This window comes from Diadema setosum, chromosome 7 (genome assembly GCF_964275005.1).
Source record: "Diadema setosum chromosome 7, eeDiaSeto1, whole genome shotgun sequence".
Classification (NCBI taxonomy): Eukaryota; Metazoa; Echinodermata; class Echinoidea; order Diadematoida; family Diadematidae; genus Diadema; species Diadema setosum.
The window spans coordinates 29,230,091-29,249,963 of NC_092691.1; the positions used below are offsets into that span (position 1 = coordinate 29,230,091).

The following is a 19,873-nucleotide window of genomic DNA, read 5'->3' on the forward strand; positions in this document are numbered from 1 at the left end:
AATGACCACATGAGCTGCGCCAGGTCAGTGACGTGTTGACAGAATCTGCATTTAATTCAGATTGGTCCCATACACTTATTTTCACGCTGTACATCTAGCTCCGCTCGCACCGCAACTACACGGTCCTCTCACCTCCCTGCTAGCTAGCTCTGTGGTCAATACACGGTTCTCGATCGCGTCCATCACCTGTCGCCAAAAGTCTCCGATGCCACAGCACGGGACATTTCGTGCACAGCAGCTGATGACGTAGCCAATCAAGGGACGACCCTGCCAAAGTGGCAAACAACGAGGAGATGGCATCTGGCAGTGGGGAAGATGCTTCAAAGTCGAAGAATGATGACGATGACACAATTCTTTACGATCTGTTCTTTCCTTACGAATGGTCACAGGAGTCGGAGCCTTTGGTAAGAGCCTAGATCTTAATTTATCCCTGACTGATCTGAGTCTCTGGGTCGTGTCATCCAAATACGACTCTTTCCAGTCAAAAACTAAATTTAAATCTCGCCTAGGTACCAGAAAATTGGCATTGCCTACACTATATGCTACAGTAAACTTTATTAATTTAAACTTTAACTTAACTCTAACGGTGTCATAAACATGAAAGGTTTAGCCTACAAAGTTTGATGAGAAGCACCAAGGTAGCTGGTTGGTACAATGCAATCAATGGTAGGTAGGGGCCTAGATCTAGATTCTAAATTTACCTACAAACCAGCTAGATCTAATGTGTTACAGGATCAGGAGCTACCTTTGTTTTGGTGCTTCTTTAATCAAACTTTACAGGCTAAGTTTGAATCATAGGCAAAGCCTGCTCAGCAACTGATGAGGATAGAGTCTGTGCATTGCCAGAGGCAGGCAGATGCAACTTATTTTTGCAAGATGGTTAGGAATTTTTTTCAGTTCAGATTGAGGTGTTTGATGTTGTTGTTCAATTAACATCGTAGCTGACGCTGTAAGTTCACATTTTTAACGATGGTTTTTGTTGTGTAACACTAACACAGGCATTGCCACAGACCAGTTTGTTACACAATCACTTCATAATTGGTACCTTGCACTCGCAAGTTAGACCTTGTTCGTACAATGTTCACTACATGTACAATTATTTCATTCATAAATGTCTTAGTATGTCGCTAGGAGTAGGACATAGACCCTAGACCTATATGATTAAATTATGGAAGGATGTCAGCTCAGCTAGATCCTGCATTTAAATTTACTGTAATTTATCATTAGCGTTCAAATAGAACTTCTCATCAGTAGTTTGTTGTGTCTTCACCATGATTTCCTTCATGCCCCCCCCCCCCCGAGCCCCACTTATTTTGCCATACCACAACACTAGTTTACACTACCTTGCCCTTTACGTATGGATGCACGCTGTCCCCACTACTTGCCAAATGTGTGTGCGTGCATGCAATTGCAAGACCAACACCATGAAGGTAAAACAAAGCAAGAGTTCCATGTGTACACAGTTCAAGAGCATAAAAGTTGAAGACAGTTGTTGTCTATTGTAAAAGTCAAGGAACTGTGTTCTTTGTGTAAAATTAGATTTTGTCATATTTCCTTATATTTTTGCTTGAAATGATGTCAAAGTTCCATGTTGAAGCCTATCCATTAGTGATGGCATTAGTGATGGAAGGAGCAACAGCCTGCAGGCAGACTCACTAACATGCTGCCACTTACATCTCACCCCTCTGGCTGCGACCTCCCACGAAAGGACTGGTGTCGCCTCAACCGACTCCGCACTGGAGTCGGGCGCTTCCAAGCATGCCTGCACCAGTGGAAACTGTCAGAGACAGACAGATGCGACTGCGGGGAAATACAGACAGCAGATCACCTGGTAGAGGACTGCACCATCCATCGCCTGGCGGGAGGATGGACTGCCCTCCGTAGCCTCACCCCTGCTGCCAGGTCCTGGCTGAGGGACGCAGTCTTCACTGCATAAGACTCAAGACGACAGATCAGACAGACAGACCACAAGCAAGAAGAAGAAGTGATGGCACATGGATTTATCAAAACTTCAGAACCTTTGAACAAATTTTCTGAATTTCCTCAACTTTACTGATGTGTAGTTCTAATATTTCTGTACTCACTAAATCCACATGAATGATTGGGGTAAATCCCTATTTCATACTGATGTTTCTTATAAAATCAACCATTGTCATCTCTTTTGCATTCTTTTTTCTTGATTGTCAGACAAATGTTATCGCAGAGAAACCAAGGGGTTCTCTGATAGGCAAGGTGTCATCTGCTACTGCAAGTAAGTAATGACTTGTTTGTTTGTTCAGTGTGTTTTGATGGTGCGTGTTTTTTGTAATCAAATCATTTATTTAATATGTAATACCATGAAGTTTAGGTATCTACAGTGTTAAGTTTGTAAATTGATCTTGTTTGTTGATAGTTGATAGTATGGAGTAAAGTAAAATCTGAAGTGGATCGAAGAAGAAGAGAGGTGGAATTAACATACAATACCGTATATTTGCATATTTGCTTTTTAACATAAAGTTCTGCAGAGATTTGTCACTTCTCTCATCTCGGCTTTGGAAGTTGTTGCTCCCTCAGTTGCAGTGCATGCACTTTTTTTTCTGTGTGTTTTGTAATTTTACTTCTTACTGTCTTGGTAAAACAATATTTAATATCATGTCATTGTTACCAGTAATATTTAAACAGAGTGTGCCATAAAGTTTTAAATGCTGGAGTGTGTATCAATGTGTAAGAGTTGCATCAAATGAGTGAACTGTGTGACTTATTACTTCTTGTGTCTTCTTCCTTCAATGCAGGATCCCTATGGACATTTGTCCGCAGTACTGGTATTCCTGTAGGGTGAGTGTCAAAGTAGGGAAGAAGAAAAAAAAAAGCAAAGAAACAGCCATGAAAGAATAGGCAGAGAAATGGTGAAAAGGGGAGATGGCATGTGAAAAAACAGAGAGAGGGACACATCCAGTACAACGGGTTATTGCTTGTGACAAAAAAGATTAGTCAAAAGACTTCAAAGAATTTCTGATATTTGAATGTCATGTCTCTCTCATAAGATCACATTATATTTAAATCCAAAGCTGTCAAGCCTCACTAAGCCTGAAGGAGGCTCAAAGAAAGAAAGAAAGAAAGAAACACACACAAAAAACACAAACAAGCAAGCAAACACCTCCACCAAAAAAAAAAAAAGTCACAAACAAAAACATAGATACTGATATCTGGTCGTGTCTTAAAGAGAGAATATAAACATGTACCATGTGGTTTGTTTGTTTGTTTGTTATTTTGTTTTGTTTGTTTGTGTGGGGTTTTTTTCCTCCACTGGGATACGTGTAATGTGTCCCTTACACATTTATCTCTCGGATTACTCCTTGTAGCTTTATTGGTTTTCATGTGCGAATGTTAGCAGCTCCTGTAAATCACAAGCATATAATTGATTTATATATCCATATAATGTAACTCTAGATACAGTTGCAGATAAGCAGGAAGACTCACATTTAGTTTTACTCTATAGGAATGCAGCTAAGCCTATGGCTCCATTGCTGACCATAGTCTTCTCATTCTGTTCCCACCAGGTCGTCTTCAACATGCTCCCTACCAGCAGCTCTGATCAAACTGGTCAACTCCCAAATCAGCTGGCATATAGCCACTGCTAGGTGGGTGGATTATTTACACTCCTACATTGTATAGATGTGAATTTCTGAACAGGACTTGACAGGTGGACTAATATTTACACCAGCCTACCTTTTCAAAGAATGAGCTAACAGCTCACTAACTTTATGTGGTACATCAGTTCAAGTTAGTGCTCAGCTAGTCTGCCAGATGTATGAATTGAAAGAAAGAAAAAAAATAGAATGTACAAATCAGGGACTGTACAGTACTGGTTGAGGTAGGGATTCATGTTTTGAACATTTCTAAGTGAGATAATGAAAAGCCTCTAATGAAATATGAAAGAGCATGTAATTTTAAGAAGGATTCAACATTTATTTGATGAAAATTGGTTTTCAAAAGGCTGAGATATCCCAAAAAGTGCTAATAATAAAAGGCGACATGCCCCAACTTTATTAGTATCTCTTTGTTTCACTTTGTTTTTAGATATCTCAGCCATTTCAAAACCGATTTTCATCGAATAAACTTTTGATACCCCTTAGAACTGCATGCTCTTTGACATCTCATAGAGTGGTTTCTGAATATCTCACAAAACGTTAAAAGCCAAATCTTCACCTCGACCAGAACTGTACACACCCTTTAAGTGTTTATATCTTCTGTCTATTTTTGACACTGAATGGACAAGAAGAGAGAGATTCTTATTAGGGTATTCAGACATGGTACATATATACCAGCCAGTGATGGCAATATTATTTCATGATGTGATTGTGACAATATTGGAAATAATATGTGTAAAGCTAGAAAAATCTGGGCCAGCGCAGATTCCTTTTGTTTCTTTTGCAAATTGAACATTTAAAGTATTCTCATGTATAGATGACAAACAATAGCATAAAAAAGTATTGTCATGTTTTTCTTCTTTTCAGTGATGGCAATCTAGTGGCTGTCCTGCAAGACACGTGCATCGAGGTTCGGTCATCGAGAGATAACTTTCAGTCTTGTGTCTGCAAGTGCCAAGGTAAAAGAGAGAAAGTTTAAAAAATTTTGCCTAAAGTCTCTAACCTGGTTCCAATCAAGTAACTGATAGCCATTTCTGACATGTAAGCCTATAAGCCTCTCAGAAACATGTTCAAAATTATAAACTGTGTATATCAACATGATGTAAATGTAACATACACTTATACAGCCAAAAATAGTTTCAGTTCAATGTACAAGTACTCTTATGACTGACATGTTTTCATATTGACAACAAACAAACATGAATTTGGGATACACGGTGCCCTCTCTCTATGTTAACAGCATTTCAATTACTGTACGAGCTGAAATTTTCGCGGTGGTTTTATTTTCGCGAATTTCACGAATCACCTTTGATCCACGAAAATAGCAACACGCGAAAACAACAACGCGCAAATAGTACGTTCAGTTAGACCGTTGCAACCGCGAAATTAACAACACACGCAAATGTCCTCCAAGTAGCAATTCGCAAAAATATCTGTACGCGAAAATTTCAGCTCGTACAGTACACTGTTTTCCGCTTTGTTTAACTCTTCAATACCTGTTGTGGGCCTCTAAACAAAATGTGCTGGATGGATAGTTACAATTATGTACCACAAATACAGTAATCAGATGTTTCACATTCAGCATATTTGCTGCAAAATAATTGCTCATTGTCATCTTGACTTATCTTTGGCTTTGGAATGTTATGATGAATGTGTTTATCATTTCTAAGAGGTATTTTTGACTTGCCTTGCATTGATGAAACGAGTATCAACATTGTCAGTGAAAGTAAATGTTGAAGTTTGCCATTTGACTTGTTTCTTGGTTCTGTTGCTCTCCCTAGTTCCAAAGGACTCACACCCCCAGTGGAGAGGGCTGGCTTGGAGTCCCGACTGGGCCCTAATCGCCTGCTCGGACAGCAGGGGCAACATCAGGGCATTTGACCTGTATGGCACACTGCTCTTTACCATTGAAAGGGTAATACAATTATTGGGTCACCAGATATTGTATACAGGGGGAAAAAGTCCATGGTGTGTCATTTTAGCATTTAATGAAATAATGGTTCTTTATTCAAGGAATTATCTCTCAAAATGACTGCACATGTTTTTCTTATCCCTTTCTGTTTGTCTATGTTTGTCCCTCATTATGGGATTCAAAGTATTTTTTCTGTGCATTTTGATTTATATGTCTCACATACTGTAACCTGATTACTCTCTTGTTATAGTCTTAATATACATGAGTTTGATATTACTAGTACTATATTGTAACATGGAATTCACAAAACAAATAGATTACTGTAACAAACCACAGGGTTTTGATAGAACTATGCTAGGAAGATGTTTTAATCAATTGAGTCCGGAAACTACATTTCTGTGTTATGTTGCTGTATCATTTCATTGTCATTTTTACTTATTAATGTTAATGCATCATACAGCAGGGTCAACAAATTATATTTCATTGTTACAGCCTCTACTGTCCATCTATAACTGTTTGTTTTGGTTTGCAGGATAATAAAAAAATTGTGATTGCTAACTGTAGGACTGTTTATTACATTGGTGAAAAAATGTATAAAATGAGAGTTGTCATCTCTTCATGGATTCATCTATTTCCACATCATCTTTCTCCAATATGAGATATGCAGGAAAATTCAGATTGATAGATAAGATGTTAATGTGTTTTAAATTGGCAACACAATTTAAAAGATTATAGTTCCTGTTTCCCTCTCATATTCCCGTAAATTTCATCTGACTTTGTGTGCAGACTTGTTGGATTCATCTAGACCCATTTAATCTTTCTCCAATTCGAGATATGCAGGAAAATTCAGATTGATAGATAAGATGTTAATGTGTTTTAAATTGGCAACACAATTTAAAAGATTAGAGTTCCTGTTTCCCTCTCATATTCCCGTAAATTTCATCTGATTTTGTGTGCAGACTTGTTGGATTCATCTAGACCCACTTAATCTTTCTCCAATCGAGATATGCAGGAAAATTCAGAAGTGCCAATTTAATGATCACAAGATGAAAATTTGTGCAGCTAACTTCTCCTATGATTTGATGGCTTTAATGAGATGATCAGCAAAGTAAAAATTGGTTGCTTGGGAAATGTGATACTGTGTGTGCTCAGTCGCATCTTACTTTCGTGGCCATTTCTTTTGTCTGTCTTAGGATCAAATTGTTGCTACATTGTAATATTTTTATGTTTCTGTATCATTCAGGCTAAACAACTGCCTCCTGACAGTCCCGTGGATTTCAGCCAAGCCGTCGCAACTCTGCTCTTCACAGACTACAAACAGACCGCCCAATGGTAAAGAAACAGACAGACAGGCAAACAAACAGACAATACTTCTTTAGTGAGGAGAGATAGTGTATTTTATTCCATTACTTGTAACTTGAAGTAAAGGGACTCTGTGGTTTCACAGTATGCTATGTTGCTTCTCTTCTGATGCACTTAAATTTTCCTTTCTGTTTGCTGGCTCAGTTTTACACACATGCATTTGGTAAGCCCTGAAAGCTCATTGACTCATTATGCACACAACCGAATTAACCCATTCCTTATCAGATTTCTAAAGTAGACCTTGAACAGGGTCCAGATGTTTCTTACACTAGACAGGAAATGGGCTACAAACTCCCCCAAAATGCTATGGTAGTTCAGACAGACCACTCGGCCACAACAAGGCCGCAATCCTGCATGAAGGTCTCTATCTATGATATGACAGGGTGTGAGACTACCTAGCCTATTCAGTGAGAGTTTGTTTTAGGACACAGGCATGAATGAAGCATGCAGTGGATGAGTTTTGGGATGAATGAAGTAGATTAGGGTTTATAAACATTTTGTCATGAAAATTGCTTTGCATGGTGTCAGAACTACCCATAACACAAAATTGTTCATTTGTTATCTCTATCTTTGTACTTATCTATGTTTACACTGAATTTGATAAATAGGTCAGCTGAGCTGCTTGTGATTAACTACCATGGCAGTCTTGACTCCTATCTGGTCAGGTAAGACAGGTTTAACCTTCCTTCCAGACTGCTTATGTATGACAGTGCATACAGGTACCCTATTATATAATGTACACTATTGTAGTTAGAAGTGATTGGACTCCTCTTGTAATGAGAGCATTAGTTTGCACTCATTTTCATATTATTTTGTGTCATGGGAAAATAAATTGTGGTAATTAGATGTTTTTCAAATGTTTGTAACTTATGCTTTTTAGTGCTACTGAATGAGCTGATGCAGTCTATACAACCCACTCTGATGTATGTCCTTTTGATCATACTAAAGTCTACATTGGTGAAGGCACATACAATTGTAGATACAAGATGACCAGTAAGAGAAGGAAATAGCTGCTTATATTTCTCTTGAAAAGTATATGACACAATTGAAAGAGCAACAAAACTGATTTCTTTTGTAATTGTGATTCAAATTATGAGAGGGACTTTTTTTTTTTATAGTGGCTGTGCATTCAGTACTAGACCGACTGGTTGATTTTTGTGTCATGTATGAACAATGCATAATGTTCCCCAGCTCATCAGGGGAGTACCAGTACAACCACACTTTCCAGTTTGGCAGCCACTACCCCCAGGGCATCAGCTGCACGACGTACGATGCCGCTCACTCCCTCCTGTTTGTCGGGGGAGCTTCCCAGGATGACACGTCTGCATCCTGCGACAGTCCGACTGCGGCGACGCGGCTCGGACTGACAGCGTGGAGGGTGCTGTCGGTGCCGCCCTACTACAAGCTGGTGACGGACTACGATGCGGAGTATGGGAAGGTGAGCTCTGACCTGTGCTCTCTCTCTCGTGGTATATGTTGCTGTAGTGTCATTTACTCGGATGTGCAGCTGTATGTTTTAGTGTTTGTGTCTGTGTATGTATGTGGCTGTGTGTGTCATTGTGTATCTTTGTGCTTAAGTTTGAAGTGAAATGGGGACTGATATAAGAATATACTGACAGCTGTATTATTCTGGTGTCAAATAGACCTGTTGACCTCAGGTCTCACTACAAAGCATTCATTGTGATGTTTATCAGATAAAATAGCTGGATCCCAAGTATTTTAATGTATTCAATGGGAACAGATGAGGTAAAAAGTTTGTTACTAGGTCTAATGGGTAAAATATACATATAGAAATGTATGCTGTCCTATGCAGGTATAAAAATTCAGAAGCATGGTCACCATATGAAATTTTTGGTGTTAATAGCCATTTTCAAGGACGCAGAAAAAATAGTATACCTCATAAGGAAGACATCAACATTGCAAAAAATATTTGCTGTGAGTTCAGGATTCAGTATTTTGTGGTGTCATTCTTTTGTTGGTGAGGACCATAAGTACTTGATTTTTTAGAACATTGCTTTGTGATTGCTAATCATTGAGAGGACAATAAAAAGAAAAAGAAAAAGAAACGAAAACAACCCTGGAACTGCTTCTTGGTGTTTGAAATAACATTGTCTCAGTCTTTGTAGTGAGCTGTGTTTGGGTATTTCTAATGGTAATCACTTTGTGTGTTTCTTGTACTGCATTGAAAGGTTGGGACATCGAGAAAGCTCCTGCGCAGGATGACGACAGTGAATAACCTCTTCATGAGGTCACAGAATCAGGTAAGATGACGGAATATAGCTGCTACGAGTTTCATCAATGATAACATCTCACCAGTCTTTCCTCACCGTAGTAAGGGAATTTAATATTTGATCTTGGACTGTGGAATGATAGCATGTCTGCAATTAATACAGAACTTTCGTCTTTAAAACACTGTGGATGATGTGGCCAATTTCAGCTGTACTGAGTGTGGACAAATACTTTGTTGAAGTCCATAACAAGAATCTGTCATGTACTTTCGTTTTCCTGCATTTGCATTTGCTCTGATGTATCTGTCCATTTGTCTAATTTCAATGTACTAAAGTCAGTAAAGTGAGAGACATTTATGTTTCCTTGTTCCTGTGCAGGGTTTGTTTGCATATGTATGAGCAGGTCTAGAAAGAATGTGGGAGTGTGAAATAATTGTACACATTTTTAGCTGGGAGGATGGCACACCAGTCTTGATCTCATCTTCTTGTTTAACAGGATGGCATCTACAGGATGTGCCTATCACCCAAGGGAGGCCACTTAGTGACTGCACACCAGTCTGGTCTGCTGTGCCTGTGGGAGGTGCCCTCTCTGAGGAGAAAGCAGGCATGGCCATTGGAAGAACAGGTATAGTGGGGATCAACAATTTAATGACAGAAACTAATACCATGCAACCTCCCTCCCCCCCCCCCCCAGCAGTTCAGAGACCTGAACGTTTTTGTGTCAGTGATTGCATTGATATACTAGTACACGTAGTTCATTTCACTTCTGTTTTTTATGTCTCAGTGCTCCAAAATGTTGACTGAATAGGAACTGGTTTGCACAGCATTCCAAACCATAGTTTTGCAGAAAGGGTTTAATCAAAGCACGCAACTCCTTGACTAGACCTGTACTTTAAATCTTTGGCAGATATACAACTGCGCCCACTAGGTGGTATTTGCTTGATTTCAGTATCAAATGAAATATTTGCCAAAATGAACAGATATTTTGGATTATGGTAATGATGCCCATTATAGTTGATGTAAATGATGGGAAGAGAAAAAGAGTATTGTAATATGTGTTCCACAAAGAGAGTAAAATAAATTTTGTGAAATATTGTATCCAAGTTTACAAAACTTTTAAAGGGCAAAAAAGAAAATCTACCCATAAATTCTAATTTGATGTGAACAAGTAGATATTTGAAAGTTTGACTTGGGACATAAGCTTTAATATGTCTGTTGTGTTGTCTTTTTGTTTGTGATCGTATAGCCTGGATACAATGAGAGCAATCCTCAGATACTGGTTCCAATGAAGAAAAAAGCAAATGATGGTGAGTTTGTAGGGAATACGGAATATTCATCAAAATTTCATCACCTCTATAATGTTATTTGAGTTATTTCCATACCATGTATTTGTTGGAGCAAACCTTACTTTTGGCTTTTCTTAAATACCTGTAAAGCAGAAGTGATGAGAACTTCACACATTTTTCAGATTTTTTTTAAAGTGATGGCTTACCTTCTTGTTGCCTAGATAAAGTAGAGAATTCTAGGAATGTTTTGCTTTTTTTTTTCATCATATATAGACTAGAGCATTGCTACTCTGAACTCCTTTGTCATTATTACATTAGGGGCAGTGTGTAATACTTTTTTTGTGTGTGTGTGTGTTCATTTTCCATCTGAGAAGATGGCTGGATAGCCCATATTCAGCTACGTTAAGCTGGTCTTCCATGGGGTCCAGTTGGATGTGAGGTGGGACCACTTCACCGGGTTAAACACCCTGCTCTTTGCGATGAATGAATGAAGCGGGATCTTTTACTTGCATGAGTTGTTACTCTCTCATACACGGGACCTCCATTTTATGTCCTATCCGAGGGACAGAGTGTTTTGCCTCTTGCTTACACACAACATTGCTCAGTCCAGACTCGGGTTCGAACCCGGGCCGTGTGATCGTGAGGCAGACGTGCTACCGACTGAGCCAACTCACCGTGTGTGTGTGTTTTATCTTCTCATACCATGTAGGTTCATCTCATTCTAATCTCCTCATCGATATCAACTTCTGGTCCGAGGAGGTGAGTGACCTTTAAAGTGCAACATCAGTTTTGACATCTGAATGAAGAAAAACAAAATGGATGTGTTCAGGAAGGTGTCAGAAGATAGGTTGTGACTTAGCTGTTTTCTGTTTTCAAACCCAAAACACCCTAACTTGCGGTATATATGATGCGTCATCACAAGAACTGTATAATGGTGTAAAAGCATTTTTTTTTGGGGGGGGGTGGTAGATATGAATTTGTCAGATGCTAAACTTTAACTAAATTCTAACTTCCAAGGAAACCATTTTCTTTGGAAGCCATAATATGTCACTTTTTTATTCAGTGAATTGCGTAAGATCTGATTCAGCTGTGGAAGGGCATAAAGAAATTAAACTTTCGTGTATGTTCCTACCCTGTAATATGATCAATGGACAATATTTTCCATGTTTTGTTTTCCATTTGGTTGGGTGTGTCTGTCTGTTTGTCTGTGTAGGCGGTGATTCTTGCTCGCTGCTCAGGAGCTGTGGCAGTGTGCTCCGTGAAAAACTTGAACAATCTGCTGGGTACATCTTGCGAGTGGCTGGCCCCGGCACCGCGGCTCACCATGGCCTCGGAGAAAGGCTTCATGGCCCTTGATGTGAGTGGAAAAGAGAACAGAGAAACATCTAACACCTTAGAGCTGTTACCACTTCAAGCCTTATAATCTCATTGCCAAATACAAGTTCATTTCTCCTTCTAATTTCTGCACATATTGTATAATGCATGCCATGACTAAGTGAAGCATTGCAGCTCATATTCGATTTGACTCGGAAGGGGGGGGGGGGGTTCTAGCTCTAGATTATGTCATGTGCAATGCATTCATTATTGTTTCATTGTTTATGCTATATTAAAGTTATGTGAAATATTACTTTTGTTTCACAATTTGCACTTATGACCAATTTGATCTTATTCTGTAAGAGGCTTTAACAGGGAGAAGATGTTGCTGTTGGCATTCAAACCAATGCTCATTTGTCTGAAGCAAACCACCAGTGGTTAACAAAATGGTGAAACTGCCAGAAGGAAGAGGGTATGACCTTTACACACAATTGAAAGAAACAAAAATGGAATTGAAAAGATTGAAAAGACTGAAATTGAAAAGATTGGCGATGAGTTTTGTGTCACTGAAATGTGTTGTAGTGTCTGTTTTAGCAGCACATGTGACTTTCTTGAACTCCGCCATTTAGTGTGAGAGTCGCTCCCTGCCCATGAAGAGACCCAGGAGTCCCGACAGCGAGAGAGAGGGAGACACCAGCGGGCCGGTCGATAGGGAGGACGAGGAGGAAGACGATGATGATGATGACGAGGATGCGCCGTTCCTCACTAAGACTGCCAAGTACATGAAAGAGGTATTGATGTTGGGTTTATTTTCTTGAACAGATCAGTTTTTAGATACTGATAAATTTTTCTCACCGTGACAGTCTACCCAAGTCCTGAAAAGTGAATTATGTACAGTTATTAATGCATTGTATGATCTTACTTCCTGTTTTGCATGCTTATTTCTCTCTCTCTCTCTCTCTCTCTCTCTCTCTCTCTCTCTCTTGGAGCCTGAAGGAGTGTGCAAAACTTGCAATGAAATTACTAAGTTAAATGTTTGAATGTTTGTCTACACTTTGTCTACATGATGGAAATTTGTTTTCTCGGTTTTTGTATTTTTTTTTTTTAAGGTGATGTACTTTGTGACAGAGAGTGAGAGATTTCAACCACCAAGAAAAAAGCCCAGGTAAGGAAATCTCCCATTAGCTTTAAACTGAGAAGGAAGAAGAAGAAGAAATCAATACATGCTTGCAGCTTTATTTCATTTTGTAAACTGCCATGTTTCCAAGAATTTCCTCATAGAAATTTCTGCAGATTTTAAAGTTGAGGAGTACAGCTCCATATTTGTAATGTTATTGTCTGTTGACTTTTGCCATTTCATTTCTAGCAACTATTTCTATGATGTAGGATTTGTATAGGAGTGACTTCCACTCCAGCTTGAATTGATTGGTGGACTGAAATTTAGAACATATTTCTATTCATATGTTCTTTGTCGCAAATGTTCAGGCAATTTTCCATGCATATGGCTGTGATGATTGAAATGTATACATGAAAGCATGTTAAGAACATTTCTGCACAGTGAAATTTATCCATGCCAGAAGATCCTTGTTTGTGGAAAAACTTGTATTGGTCATTATTTTATTGATCATTATTTTATTACATTGCAGCACCCCAAAGACTGTTGTAGATGTAAGAGAAAGCATGTCACTGATCCTTGAATGCCTTGAATATTTTCAGGGTTACTCACAGAACATACTGCCTCCTGAGTATTCAAAAGACCACACCGGATGAACTCTTTCTCAGAAAGGTAAAATAAAAAGAGAGAAAATGTACTGTAGATTGTTAATATATGATAATATGACAATAACATCGTTTTGTTATTGCGTGATGTGCCAGTCAACAAAGAGATCAAATTTACACATGCTGTGTGCATCTTATGATTTTCAAATGTAAGCCTTCTCTGTTTACTCAGTAAGATCTTCAACCCTAATCTTTAACTTTAAATTTACTCCACACCTGTATGAGTAGGAATTGAAATCGTCATCTGTTACAATCAAGGGAACAGGCAAAGAGACCTCATTTCTTGCTTAGGAATTATTAGTATTTTTATGTGTGATTGTTTGTTTGGATAAGGTGGGAAAATTTATTACAAGGGTCTAATTAGTATGACTGCCATTTAGGGAATATAATCAACAAACATCATTATCAGGTTTTCAGTGTCAAAAAAATTGCATTCAGCTGATCATAGTTTTGTTTTGTTTTTTCCTCCCTGTTTCCTGTGTTATCTGACTCCCAACGTTACAGATCCAGATGGAGGAGTATGGTGAGGCACTAGCTCTTTCTCAGAGATTTGGTCTCGACTCTGACGTGGTATACCAGACACAGTGGCGCAAGACTAGAGTTTCCCTAGCCTCCATCCAAGACTATTTAGTAAGTAGTTTTCCCACTCTGTCACTTATTACCATGACAACACTGTCTTTTGAGGAAGAAAACTGTCTGTAAAATCGAGTAAAAGGGAGCTGTGAAAATTCTTTATTTCTTACAAGTCTAATTCCTGTCAAACTATCAATATTTCAAAGTTACAAATATTTGACTTTGGGTAACATCTTCCTTAATTAAATAATTCATTTTAACACGTTTCTTGTTCACATCCAGACAACTCTGCCCCCCCACGGAAGAAAGCAGTAACTGCATAACTGCTGAGCTGAGATAAATGCGATTTTGTGTTTTTTGCAGATTCTTTAAAAACACAGAAACATTCAAAAATAATTTTGTGGTATGATTATGCACCATACCTAGTTGTCTAACAATACCTAGGAAAAAAATATGTTTCCATTATTTTTTAAATGTTATTTAGGAAAATGCAGTTACTGCGGTGGCTCACCCTTGATTCTGGGTAGTTTCCCCACGGAAAAAAGCAGTAACTGCAGACGGCCAGGAGTCTGCTGTTTTCCCCATGGAAAAAAGCAGTAACTGCACATGTCACATGACCATAGGAGGAGAATTGTTACCACCACCAGGTTATAAAGTTCTTCTACTTTCTGGTTAGTCTAGATCTATAAGATCTAGGACCTAACGCTAGACCTAGACTAGGTCTTGTCAATTGAATGGCATTCTGTGTAAAAATAAGGTACATGTAGGCCTAGGACCTACCCTAATTGAACTTTGAAGTGCCCGGCCTTGCCCCTGAAACATGACCCTGGACTAGACAATAAAATATCAAGTCTCTTCGTCTTAGATCCTAGTCGAACTCTGACATTACACTTAAGCTAGACTACAGATCTATGCCCAATGTTAGTGCTAGACCTAACAACGTTAGATCTATTACGTTAGATTAGGCCTACTGACATTTTGTCTAACACTAAACAGTTAACAATAGATCTACTCTGTAACGTTAGATCTGGTACGCGGTAGACCTATAGGGCCTACATCTAACGTTAGTGTATTAATACTAGTGCTCATCTCCCTTCAATATATTTTCAGCTCACCTAGATTTTCTTGTTCTGGCCAAAGCCATGGCTACCATGACTTTTCCTCTGCAATTCATGATAGATTTACAGGCATGCCTGGACCGCAGAAACTGTGTGACAGCATGGTTAGCACTGGCAAGATCACTCAGACTGTACCAGACCTGCAATACTGTGCAAGTGATGACTGTGATGTGATGCAGTGTTTAGCTAGTTACTGTGCAGTATGCTGCAGAATTTACGCGCATGAAGCTAGCTGCACGCGTATTCTACACTCTGAGCGCGCTGAGTCTGCCAGGTTTGCTAGTCTCCAGAAAGAAGCTTTTTCTACAACTTGTCATATGATTCCCTGCGGGCAGAGTCAAGTTACTGGTGAAACACTCTTTTTTATATCTACTCCCCTAAATTATGGAAGAAACTGCTGTTTACATTGTTAAAAAAAAAATTGGTAGAAAAAATAAATGGTATTAGGGAAAAAAATATACAGGAAGGACTATACAGAGTCTGAATGATTAGACTAAATTGTTAGTTACTGCTTTCTTCCGTGGGCTTTGTTAGTTACTGCTTTCTTCCGTGGGGAAACTTGCAAAGTTGAATCAACTGGATGCAGTTACTGCTTTTTGCAAAAGTGAAAAATTGCATTTTTGGTCACTTTCATTTTTTTTTGTGCAAAACTGACCTGTTAACATTGGAGAGCATTGGGTAAACTATTCATTTTTGCAAAAAAGTAAACATCCATAAAAATGTCAGTTACTGCGTTTTTCCGTGGGGGGGCAGAACTACTCTGTCACCAATTAGTGTCAGATCTTTTCCGATAGCAATGTGAATAAACTTATGATTGAAAATTGCTTTCATGTTATTTTGTACGTGTCCATACCATGTTGCTTCATATTTAGAACTACTGCTTACATTATGTCTGAAAGTAACATCACAATTACTGCAAAGTTGTGATGCCTATGCAGAATTTTAGAAAATGTGTAGTATTATTGTGTGTCATGGTGACTTGTCTGTCAAAACTTTAGCTTCCAGGTCAAATGCAAAAGAATGTTTTTGTTCCAGTATTCTGCTTGTTTTTGACAACAGGATGAATTTTGAAAGTGACAACAGGATGAATTTTGAAAGTGACAACATGGCTATTTTCCAGCAATTAACATCCTCCGTTTCTTCTTTCCCGGTAGAGTAAGATCACCAAGCGTCCCTGGGTCCTCCACGAGTGCCTGGATCGCATCCCAGATGATATTGATGCTGCCCGAGAGCTCCTCCAGTATGGACTGCGAGGAACGGATCTCCAGGCTCTCATCGCTATCGGCAACGGGAAGGACGGAGGGAGGTAGGGATTCGATTCTGTGCACAGAATGCCTTGATATGAGATATGGTATGGTGTGGTGTGGTGTGGTGTGGTGTGGTGTGGTGTGGTGTGGTGTGGTGTGGTGTGGTGTGGTGTGGTGTGGTGTGGTGTGGTGTGGTGTGATGTGATGTGATGTGATGTGATGTGATGTGATGTGATGTGATGTGATGTGATAAGATACGATACGATACGATATATATGATATTATATATGATACAATACGATACGATACGAGACAATACGAGACTAGACGATACGAGACAATACAAGATGAGACAAAATGATATGATATGATAAGATATGATACAATACGATACGATATGATGGAACGATATGATGGAACTTTTGTGCAAGGGGGTGTTGATGATGTAACCACCTGTCAAAGATTGGATTAGTCTTTTCTGCAGGCCCTAACGCTGTTGTTAGCACAGAGAGTTATGAGAAAAATGAGCCAAAGATGAGAGGAATTTATGCCTATTAAAATCTATGAATGTGACTGTTTAGTGTGATTCTCCATTAGAGCTCGCATGAGAGACTCATTACACCATTTTGATATGCTTTTTCTCAATCCATTCTGTGGATATGTTCATAGCAGCTACACACCAAGACACATCATCCCCTTTCATTGACAGCCTCATAACTGTATTCTTTCCATTCTCCACATGGACAGATTCATACTGTGCTCGGATGATGACATCGAGAAGAGCCTTGAAGATTTCAATGAGATGGACGATGAGGAGGAGGAGGAGGAAAGATATGCCAGGCTGGTGAAGGAAAAGAGAGGGAAACTTCTCACCCTGGTAGACTTCTCAAAGTGAGTTGAGTCATGCTCTCACACTTGATCACATATTTTAGCCTGTTCATTTGCATTCACTCTTTCTTGCCCCTCAGAAAAGTTGTACAAAAACAAATGGTAAAGTTTTGTCACTCTAACAACTTGCTTTACATTTATAATTGGACAATGTCTTAATCTGTAAAAGTATTCTAGCCATTCCTGCTTCTTCGAACAAGCAAACATTGCAAGAAGTGCATTTGGGTCTTGTAACAAACTAAGAGGTAAGATCAAATGCTGTATGACTGTAACCCACTCTGTTCCAAAATGACCAATCATGAATCAATCTTGTAGGCGTTGTAGTTGATTTCTCTGCTCTCATCACTATCTATTACCACTCTGTATGGTATTTTTGAAAACATATAATCTTTTACTATGTGATTTAAAGTTGAGTATTTTTTATTGTTGTTACCTTTTCAGGCTGACACTTGAGCAGAGGGAGTTATGCCGTTGTCGTACCAAGCTTCTTGGCTACCTTGACAGACTCAAAACGTATGAGGTGAGGCTATTATGCAAGTCTAGTCTAAGACTTGTGTACAAGCAAGTTGCTTCCGGCATGTAATCCGTGAACTTATCATACAGACCGTCACAGCTAGAGATGAATTAAACACGTCTTGTTTTTGATAGTGGCATATATATCAAATATCAAGGACAAACAGTGAAAAATATGCTCATCGGCAGGGAATGAAATATCTTCACTACTATTCATTTTTATGCCTCCGCAACGAAGTGGCCGGAGGCATTATGTTTTTGGGTCGTCCGTCCGTCCGTCCCGTTTTGTTTTTGTCGATATCTCAAGAACCGTGTGGTGGTTTTACATCAAACTTGTTATGAGGGTATATCCTTGGGGGATAATACTTTGTGTGGATTTTAGGGTCAAAGGTAAAAGGTCACAGGTTATTTTGTGTTGAAATTTCATGTTTTTCTCCATATCTCGCAAATGGTTCAAGGTATCTTCATGGAACTTAGTATATATGCTTGTACCGATGGGCAGTGATTATCTAGAGAAGTTGGGGGTCATGGGTCAAAGGTCAGGGGGGTCAAAGGTCAAGGTCAACTTCTCAAAATATCACTACTTTCCTTATATTTATGCAATGAATGAAGGTTTTTTTTTTTTTACTTGATGTATACATGTATTACCCAATTTATATTCTGTGGGAGGTTTCTTGCCAAAAGGTCAAAGGTCAAAAGGTCAAAGGTCAAGTGAAAGTGCTGAATTGCACTTTTTCCTCCATATCTCAAAAGTAACTCAAGGTACAAGTTGTATCATCATGAAACTTACATATTTATGCATGTTCAACCTAACAGTGATTCTCTTTGGAACTGTGAGGTCAAAGGTCAAAGGCCAGGTTTAGATAATGCTATTTTCCCATTTGATACTGAAATTATACTTTTTCTCAATACCTTGAAAAATTACTCAATGCATAAACTTATAAAAGGGTCAAAAGTCAAGTAAAAATCATCAGTTCCCCAAATACCTGCACTCTGACATTTTAATCATTCATCCAATTGAATCTAGTTCTAGGAAAGTGAACATTCAGCACATTTGTGTCAAACCTGTCATTTTGATATTTTGCCAATTGTTTGAAACTGTCATCACACATTGTCAAGACATTGTACTATAGACCTATTAGGAGAACCATGCATTATGGCGGAGGCATATCAGTCGCCGTAGCGATATATCTAGTTTGTTTGTGTGTCTCTTCTGAATTGGCCATTATTAATGGTAGCTCGCAAATGCTTTCTGACACGTCTTTCGGCTTTTCATTTTATGGCAGGCGATCCTTGGAGGCGGGGAATCAGCGCTGAGGGCTTACAACGAGAAAAACTTTGAGAAGTTCCGGTCCCAGAACATCGTGGAAGCAGCTGTTGGCATGGCCAGGGTAGGATTTAAATGTAGTTACATTTACCTGCCCACTTTTAATCCTCCTACAAATTTCTGGTGACTGCTCGTCTATGAATGGAAGACATTTGATGTTAATCATTAATTCCCAGCCCATAGCTGATGTTTCAAATGATGTAACCTTTGAATGCACAAGTGATGTCGTATGGTACTTGTTTAGTATGCATGATATTTCTCACAGTATATGATTGGTTGGTGATGATAAGGCTACAAAGTCACTCATGAGCCTCAAATATCTTTATGCAGGATTCTGATTGGAAGGCCCTTGAGATCATGTTTACCTATCATGGCAAAGACCTGCTACCCCATTGGCTGATGATCTTGAACAACTTCCCCGAGACCACGCCCCCATTTGAGTACAGAAGTTTACTGCCTGAGGCAAGGTAAGTACCTTTCACACTGAAGCCAGTGCTTTGGTATTCTTATATTCATGCTCTCCATCGACAAACAGACCCTATTCCCCATTCACTCTCACTGTTAGTCTTATTTTTCTCTTTTGATCTCCTTGCATTCACTGACTGAGACTACAACTCTGTTAACGTCAGTTGATCCTTGCCATTGTCTGTTTTTTTCCACACCAATCATTGTGGTTAAATTGGCAATGAAGTGATGC

At 39.0% G+C, this 19,873-nt stretch overlaps 1 protein-coding gene across 1 annotated transcript in view; it reads left to right on the forward strand.

Annotated features, from left to right (window-relative positions):
• Positions 1-293: 293 nt before the first annotated feature.
• Positions 294-19,873, forward strand: part of LOC140231169 (NBAS subunit of NRZ tethering complex-like) — a 57,862-nt gene continuing 38,282 nt past the window's right edge. The window contains exons 1-23 of the mRNA XM_072311317.1: positions 294-404; positions 2,188-2,251; positions 2,772-2,814; positions 3,540-3,620; positions 4,497-4,588; positions 5,411-5,544; positions 6,785-6,873; positions 7,512-7,568; positions 8,095-8,341; positions 9,093-9,164; positions 9,628-9,756; positions 10,378-10,438; positions 11,127-11,176; positions 11,631-11,774; positions 12,361-12,522; positions 12,841-12,896; positions 13,448-13,517; positions 14,015-14,140; positions 16,356-16,507; positions 17,196-17,339; positions 17,778-17,856; positions 19,136-19,240; positions 19,507-19,643. Coding sequence (XP_072167418.1) covers positions 294-404; positions 2,188-2,251; positions 2,772-2,814; positions 3,540-3,620; positions 4,497-4,588; positions 5,411-5,544; positions 6,785-6,873; positions 7,512-7,568; positions 8,095-8,341; positions 9,093-9,164; positions 9,628-9,756; positions 10,378-10,438; positions 11,127-11,176; positions 11,631-11,774; positions 12,361-12,522; positions 12,841-12,896; positions 13,448-13,517; positions 14,015-14,140; positions 16,356-16,507; positions 17,196-17,339; positions 17,778-17,856; positions 19,136-19,240; positions 19,507-19,643 — 2,405 coding nt within the window. The remainder of the gene's footprint in view (positions 405-2,187; positions 2,252-2,771; positions 2,815-3,539; positions 3,621-4,496; positions 4,589-5,410; positions 5,545-6,784; positions 6,874-7,511; positions 7,569-8,094; positions 8,342-9,092; positions 9,165-9,627; positions 9,757-10,377; positions 10,439-11,126; positions 11,177-11,630; positions 11,775-12,360; positions 12,523-12,840; positions 12,897-13,447; positions 13,518-14,014; positions 14,141-16,355; positions 16,508-17,195; positions 17,340-17,777; positions 17,857-19,135; positions 19,241-19,506; positions 19,644-19,873) is intronic.